This window comes from Corylus avellana, chromosome ca8 (genome assembly GCF_901000735.1).
Source record: "Corylus avellana chromosome ca8, CavTom2PMs-1.0".
Lineage (NCBI taxonomy): Eukaryota > Viridiplantae > Streptophyta > Magnoliopsida > Fagales > Betulaceae > Corylus > Corylus avellana.
The window spans coordinates 21,355,543-21,364,120 of NC_081548.1; the positions used below are offsets into that span (position 1 = coordinate 21,355,543).

At 34.6% G+C, this 8,578-nt stretch overlaps 1 protein-coding gene across 1 annotated transcript; it reads left to right on the top strand.

Moving 5' to 3' along the window:
• The first annotated feature begins 2,091 nt into the window (after positions 1–2,091).
• Positions 2,092–5,442, top strand: LOC132189872 (MDIS1-interacting receptor like kinase 2-like). The gene is made up of 2 exons (XM_059604690.1): positions 2,092–4,951; positions 5,044–5,442. The coding sequence occupies exons 1-2, from the start codon at positions 2,140–2,142 to the stop codon at positions 5,391–5,393; spliced, it is 3,162 nt and encodes a 1,053-aa protein (XP_059460673.1). The 5' UTR covers positions 2,092–2,139; the 3' UTR covers positions 5,394–5,442.
• Positions 5,443–8,578: the final 3,136 nt, after the last annotated feature.

Genomic DNA, 8,578 nt, shown 5'->3' on the forward strand with positions numbered 1-8,578 from the left:
AGCACTGGAGGAAGTTGATATCGACACACCAAGTCTCAAAATATTTCACTATTATGGTAATGAGTTGGATAGGCATAATAGTAAGATCAAGATCAAAATGGGTTCTACTAAAAATATAGAAACTTTAGCAATATCAAATGATACCAGCATGAGAGATCAACAGTTTCATGACTTGATATCAAAGTTTCCTCTTCTCAAGTGCTTGCATCTGGAAAATTGTTGTATGTTGAAGGAGATCAATATCTCAAGTAACCGGCTGCAGAGATTCAGATATGTTATGCCTAGCTTTGTTCCTTTGTTGGTGAAGGTTGAAATTGATGCTCCAAATTTGATCTTGTTCAAGTATGGCGATGGAGTAGAACCTGGAGCCATGTTATTGGTAAAAATTGCACCCAGTTGTTCTAAGGCTCATATCAATCTAAAATATCCTGTTGATTCCCGTTCTTTCATTAGTTTAAGGGAATTTCTCACGAGCTCAATGCAATTCAAATTTATATCCCTAGCAAGCTACTCGGAGGTAAAAGATAGCATGTACATTTAGTGTTTTTGGTATTCAATTAATCTTTTTCATATACGTACCTCTCTCACACACCTTACTTTCTCTTTTGTGTTTGTCTTGTGTATTAATGACTTTAAGCCGAAACTGCTTAAACCTATCATAGGGAAATTCGAAGAACAATTGCTTCCCTTGCCATATGAATTAGTTGAGCCCTTGCCATATAAAGTTAAACAATTGCAGCTAGATTTAATGTCACGGCCATCAATAACTTATGCAGCTATTTTGGGCAATTTGCTTCAGATTTGCCGCCCTCCGACTATAATTGCATCAAAATATTTTTATGATTCTTTTGAGTTAATCGATAGTCTAATAACAATTTACTAAATAATATTGCTTCTTTTGTAAAACCTTATTAATTTTTTGGATGAAAAAGATATCATTTGCAAGTTTTTAGCCCAAGCGCCGCATCCCAAAACCATTAAAAGGGTCCATGCATAATTTGTTTTCTTCTAATTTGTTGAGTATGTTCTTGCATTTGGTATGTACCCAATTTAACACTAGACAAGAGAATGGTACTCTTTCTTGAATGATTTTTTTTTTTTTTTAATTATTTGATTGCATATATATTTTTCTATTATTTTATCCAAAAATTGATTTGAACCGATGACAACTCTCAGTTTGCTGTCTTGTGATCCAAACATGAACCAAAAGGAAAATTCCATACTTTTACTTTGACTTGTCTGTTGGATTATCTGGAGGATGTATTTTAGCCGACATCTTTGACACATCGGAATTTCATAGAAATGGAACATTCTATTGAATTCACACTAACAATATCATGCTGCCACGCGTCTTTTTCCAATGCCTAAACACCGAAGGGTTTATTCCATGGTGCGTTCTTTATTTATTTATTTTTGTTAATTTTCTGATCAAATGGGTTGAGTTGAGTCCATAGAGTCCATAGTGCATTTCAACGCTCAAATGGGACGCAACAAACAAATTGGTGGACGGCGGACAGCATGACAAAGCGATCGAGTGGAACAACCAAAAGACTTTGACTAGCTCATAAAAAAGTAAAAAAGGAATGTTAATTTCAGAAAGCAACGGTAACATGCATCACATTTACCTTAAACTTACACTTACAGGTCGTTTGTCTATATACCTAACACCAATAGCAATAGCTGCCGTATACCATGTAAACACGAATAGAACAGAAGTATTGAGACCGCAGGGACTTCGATCCCATTTTCAATTCCTTGCCTGATGTACTTAACAAATCCCATCATTATAATAGTATAACAAATTTACGAGGTGGATCTCCAATGAGCTGTTGTAATCATTTGCATAGTCAATTCCAATCGCAAAAACCCATCGTGTCCAAATTGATCATGAGTTTTATGAACAAAAGTCTTCTCCTTTGACCCAAAAAACAAGAAGAAAAGAAAAAAGATGGTAAACGACATCGACGACTTCTCAAGCCTTCGCCATTAATTATTATCATGGAGAAGATGAAGGACAGTTTCTCATTTGGATTCTTAACGCGAAAAAGAAATTAAAAAAAAAAAAAAAAAAAATTCATGTGTAGTATGTGCCTTAAATGAAGCTCAGAACCATCACATTCTTTACACCAACACAAAAGCATGGGATCATCAACCTTTGGGAAGAAGGTATGCTCTCTAATAATACTCTTCTTTTTGTTTGCTCTGTTGGTTGCATCACCGAATCTTGCTTCTAATGAAGAAGCTGATGCTCTTCTCACATGGAAAGCAAGCCTCCCAAAAGAAGCCCAGTCTCAGCTATCTTCGTGGACTTTGCTTCCCAAAAATGCCACCAATTCTTCTACCAATCTCAATTCAACCACAAACCCATCATGTTCTTGGTCTGGCATTTATTGCAACCTTGTTGAAAGAGTCATCGGTATAAATCTTACATGTTTAGGCCTACAAGGTTCACTCCATGAATTTTCATTCTCGTCTTTCCCTACTCTCGAGTTTGTTGATCTCAGTACGAACTCACTGTTTGGAACCATCCCACCTCAAATCAGTTACCTCTCCAATCTCATCTATCTTGATCTCTCTATCAACCAGTTCTCTGGAAAAATCCCACCAGAAATTGGCCTGCTGACAAACCTTGAGGTCTTGCGCTTGTTTAAAAATCAGTTGAACGCCACAATTCCTCCAGAAATAGGTCAGTTGAGGTCTCTTGATGAGCTTGCTCTGTACAGCAACTCCCTAAACGGTCTCGTTCCTTCTTCCTTGGGCAATTTAAGCAAATTGGCTTACTTGTACCTCTATGACAATCCACTATCTTGTTCCATTCCTTTAGAAATTGGAAATCTTTCCAACTTGGTTGAACTTTGCATGTATTCCAGCAGTTTAACTGGTCCCATCCCTTCTACTCTTGGAAACTTAAGAAGGTTAACTCTGTTGGACTTATCTCAGAACAAACTTTCTGGTCTCATCCCCACAGAAATAGGACACATCGAATCTCTGAAGGATCTAAGCCTTGCAACAAACAATCTTGTGGGTTCTATCCCGACATCATTATGTGACCTCGGAAACCTCACACTTCTCCATCTCTTCAAGAACAACCTTTCAGGTCCCATTCCAGAGGAGATAGGAAACTTGAAGTCTCTTGTGAGTCTCGACTTGAGAGAAAATTATAAACTCAATGGTTCTCTTCCAGCTTCAATTGGTAACTTGAGCAACTTAGAGGTTTTGTACATTCGTGACAACCAACTCTCTGGTTCCATTCCTCTAGAGGTAGAAAATCTCATGAAGTTGACAGTATTTCGAGTGGCAAGAAACCAATTCACTGGTTATTTGCCATCAAATATTTGCCGAGGTGGATTGCTTCGAAACTTTACTGCAAATGGTAATAATCTCACAGGCCCGATTCCTAAAAGCGTGAGAAACTGCACAACTTTATATAGAATTCGTCTAGACGGGAACCAGCTGACAGGAAATATATCCGAAGTTTTTGGGGTCTATCCGGACCTGGATTATATAAACCTCAGTAACAACAAATTTTATGGTGAACTTTCACCAAACTGGGGAAGGAGCTCACGACTAACTAATCTAGAAATTGCAGGGAATCATATCACTGGTAGCATACCACCTGAGATTGGAAACGGAACTCGACTACAAGTTCTTGATCTTTCTTCAAATGACTTAGTTGGGGAGATCCCTAAGGAATTCGGGAGGTTGACTTCTTTGGGGAAGCTGATATTGAGGAACAATCAACTTTCAGGTGGTATACCTTTAGAGCTTGGCTCCCTGACAAGCCTTGAGTATCTTGACCTGTCAACAAACAAATTGAGCAACTCGGTTCCAGGATATATAGGGAACTTCTTAAGACTGCACCACATGAATTTAAGCCACAATGAGTTCAGCCGGGGAATTCCGACTCAGGTGGCCAAGTTAGTTCAGCTTTCGGTGCTTGACTTGAGTCATAACAATCTCACAGGAGAGATACCAAAGGAGTTCAGGAACATGGAAAGCTTGGTGACAATGAATATCTCCCACAACAACCTTTCTGGCATTCTTTCCAAGGCTTTTGAGGACATGCCCGGCTTGTTGTATGTCAACATAGCATTCAATGAATTCTGGGGTCCAATTCCCAACAACAAAGCATTTCAAGATGCCCCGATAGAAGCATTGGAGGGGAACAAAGGATTGTGCGGCCAGGTGAAAGGACTACAACCTTGTCAACCATCCACTCCAAACAAACAAGTCCGTCAAAAAGGCGACAAGATCGTGTTCATAATCATATTCCCCATTTTGGTAGTACTAGTACTTTTATTTGCTGTGATCGGAATGTCAAGTTTTGTAAGAAGAAAGAGGTCACCGGAAAAAGAAGACGAGAGCTTATACCCGATGTTTATCTTCAATGGGAAAAAGATGTATGAAGAAATCATAAAAGCTACCAGGAATTTTGATGCCATGTATTGCATTGGAAATGGTGGATATGGAAGCGTCTATAAAGCACAGCTGCCATCGGGTAATATTGTAGCTGCAAAGAAAATACACTCATGTGATGGTGATTATGTGACTGATCGAAAAGAGTTTCTCAATGAGATAATGGCGTTGACACAAATACGACACCGAAACATTGTGAAGCTACATGGTTTTTGCTCAAACGCACGATGCTCGCTTTTGATTTACGAGTACCTTGAGAATGGCAGCTTGGCCGAAATCCTAAGCAAAGAAACAGAAGCTAAAGAATTGAATTGGAGTAGAAGGGTGAATATTGTTAAAGATGTGGCGCATGCCTTGTCATACATGCATCATGATTGCTCACCGCCCATTGTTCACAGAGACATATCAAGCAAGAATATTTTGCTGGATTCTGACTATGTAGCGCATGTTTCAGACTTTGGCACCGCTAAACTTATGCAGGTAGACTCATCCAATTGGACCGGATTTGCAGGCACGCTTGGATATGTAGCACCAGGTAATACTACTTTAATTTGTTTACACTTATGTTAATTAACAAACCATATTATAAAAAAATTAACAAAAACCCCCTTCCAAATTTGTTGGCAGAGCTTGCTTACACAATGAAGGTGACTGAGAAATGTGACGTGTATAGCTTCGGAGTTTTAGCACTTGAAGTAATCAAAGGAAACCATCTTGGTGATTACATCTCTACTGCAATATTGTCTCCCTCCGGTAACATACAGCTGAAGGACATATCGGACCAACGCCTTTCACCTCCCACAGCTGAAGTTGAGGACCAACTGAAAAAGATTGTAACTTGCGCAACTGCTTGCTTATGTCAAAATCCACAGTGTAGGCCAACCATGCAGATGATTTCTCAGATGTTATCAGCCTCAACTGTGAATATTCCTACTACATTACACCTGAAGAACTTGAGAGGGTCTAAATCATTCTGAGAACATGTAGCTTATTCGGGCTTGGCCCAACTGTAACATCAGTGATCATGTCATCTTTTTAAGCATATGATCCAAATGAAAAGAAAGGTAAATATTATTTTTCCTTTTATTGAAAGCTAGAAGCTCATTACTAAAACTGAGCAAGAAATAAGCTTCATTCGGCTACTCATTTTAAGAAAGAAAAATGTAAACAATGCACAAGTAAAATTAATTTTTTTAAAAAAAGAAACTTACCCCCTTTTTCCTCGTGTGCATTGATAATGCCAGGTGCTCCTGCTCTATATCCTCCTCTGAATTTGCAACGCCGCCCATATGGCACTCCACTCCAATAATTCAACCCTTTCCACCACCGTCTCCAAAGTTCCAAACAAATTAAAGGAAATCCAAAGTGCCAACAAAACCTGAATTGGGTTAACAAGAGCAGATGTTTGCAATTGGTTTAGAAATCTATTATGACAATTGAGCAATTTCAAAGCGAAAGAAGAGGGTGGGGATTGTTTTAGAGGATGGGTAGTTATACAGAGACTGAGCAGCGGTGAGAAAGAACAGAGAGAGGGAGAGGCGATGGGAGTCTATCTGCATAGTTTAAAGTTGGCGAAAAAAATCTAAACGCACGTCACAGTACGGTTAAAGGTCAAAACGGCACGTTTCATGGTTTAAAGTCGGTGCGTTAAAAATCAAAACTTGAGCAAAGATCCAAGAAGCGAAAGTACAAAAATTAAAAATTAAAACCGTTGAGATACTTCAGAAACAACAAGCTAACAATTATTTCATTCAAAGAGAATAATTATTTATTAGAAAAAAAAAAAGAAAAAAAAAAGAGAAGAATTATTTTATTCAAAGAAAGCACATCCAATATTAACAAACATTAGTTCATAGTTGACAAATCTAATCTAATATATAATAGGAGAGTTTTCACGGGAGAGTCTAAGAGTTTGACATGTGGCATTCTATTTATCTGACAAATCATTATATTAAATGAAACTGTGCGTTTGAATTTTTTAAAGTTTTAAGTAGAATAAGCTAATATTATGACATGTGTCATTCTATTTAAAATCAAAACACGTGTTTTTTTCAAACTACCATCTTTCTCAATCTCAACTGCCATCAAACATTATTTATCCACACCTAATATCTAATATAATCTAATATCAAATCTCTAATATCATATATAATCTAATCTTCTATATAGAATAGGGGAGTTTTTAGTAGAAGGGCATAAAATTATTTATCCACATTATAATAATCAATCTCAACTGCCATCAAACATTATTTATCCACACGTTATCTAATATCTAATATAATCTAATATCAAATCTCTAATATCATATATAATCTAATCTTCTATATAGAATAGAGGAGTTTTTAGTAGAAGGGCATAAAACTGCGACATGTGGGGTTTTAAAATGCTACAAAGTGTTATTTTAAGTTAAAAACAATCAAAAGTTGTCATGTTTCACACTTTCACTTAAACACTGTTTCCCCTTCCATTAAACTTGATAAACTAACCGTCTTTACATTTTAAAACATCACATACGACAACAAAGAAAAGAAAATCATCTTCGTCAACAAGGTTCTCTTCTCTTTCTTTTTCTTTTTGTGCTTCTTGAGAAAAAAAAAAAATGTTCGTTTAATTTGCACAATTTTTTTTTCTCTCCAAACGTTTTTCAGTTTGTTTCTAGATTGTCCTCCTGTTCAAAATATTTCAAAAATCAGATTTAATTACGTTTGTACAATTTTTGTTATCTCCAAATGGTTTTCTCCTCCTCTTCAAAATATTTCAAAAATCAGATTTAATTACGTTAGTACATTTTTTGTTCTCTCCAAGTGTTTTTCAGTTTGTTTTGATTTCAATATTTTGTTTCACTTTCACTCAAACATGGCTTCCCCTTCCATTGAAGGTGATAAACTAACCGTCTTTACAGTTTAAAACATCACATACTACAACAAACGAACAGAAAATTATCTTCGTCAACAAAGTTTTCTTATCTTTTTTTTTCTTTTTGTGCTTCTTGAAAAAAAAAAAAGGTTCCATTTAATTTGTACAATTTTTTTTCTCTCCAAACTTTTTTCAGTTTGTTTCTAGATCATCTTTCTGTTCAAAATATTTCAAAAATTAAATTTAATTAGGTTTGTACAATTTTTGTTCTCTCCAAATGTTTTTCTTCTCCTGCTCAAAATATTTATAAAATTAGATTTAATTACGTTTGTAAAATTTTTGTTCTCTCCTAATGTTTTTCAGTTTGTTTTGATTTCAATATTTTGTTTCTATATCGTCCTCCTGTTCAAACTATTTCAAAATTTAGATTTGATTCTGTTTGTACAATTTTTTTTCACTTCAAACGTTTTTCAGTTTGTTTTGATTTCAATATTTTTTTTTTAAAAAATGTATAAACACATACTAACAAGAAATCATATTTGCAATTGCAATTAATTTAACTAAAATATTTACACAAATTGTTCAAAAACAATGTCACTAAAACTATAGTAATATTTGTCTTGATTTTTTTTTTCTTCAAGTTATCCTAATTTATCATTTTTGTAAATATAGAATACAGGTGATTGCTTTTTATTTCTTTTGGAAATAATTTACAATACACCTAGAGGTATAGCCATTATTTTTCTTGAATTTTTAGTTAATACCTTTATTTTGTTTTGTTGCATTAATTGCTTAATGTTGTTAGTGTACGTTTTTCTCTATATTTCCTTGCTGTATAAATGTTACAATTAATAAAATGAATTGTTATATAATTATATTATTTAGTTGAAATATGATTCAAAACAATGTTATTGAAACTATTGTTATATAATTATATTATTTAGTTGAAATATGATTCAAAACAATGTTATTGAAACTATTGTTATATTTATCTTAACTTTTATATATATAAATCATGTTTGTAATTAAATGCAAGTGATTTCTTCTTCTTCTTCTTTTTTTCATTATTCTTCTTAATTTTTATTTAGGTTCATTACTTTTTTTTCTAGCATTAATTTCTAACAATACATTTTGTTTGTATCGCACTCTTTAGGTAAAATAATTAACATGGCAGATCTATAATTGATATGCTTTAAGGTTGTTTTAAAATGCATTCCTATTTTTCATTTTTGGTTAAATTGAAATTAAGATTGATGCCAATTTTTCACTTTTAAGTAAAAAACATAGCATTATGATATAATAACTT

Coding starts and splice junctions, on each gene's coding strand:
- LOC132189872 (XM_059604690.1), top strand. CDS start 2,140: ATGGGATCATCAACCTTTGGGAAGAAGGTATGCTCTCTAATAATACTC. Junction 4,952..5,043: donor GCTTGGATATGTAGCACCAG/GTAATACTACTT, acceptor ATTTGTTGGCAG/AGCTTGCTTACACAATGAAG.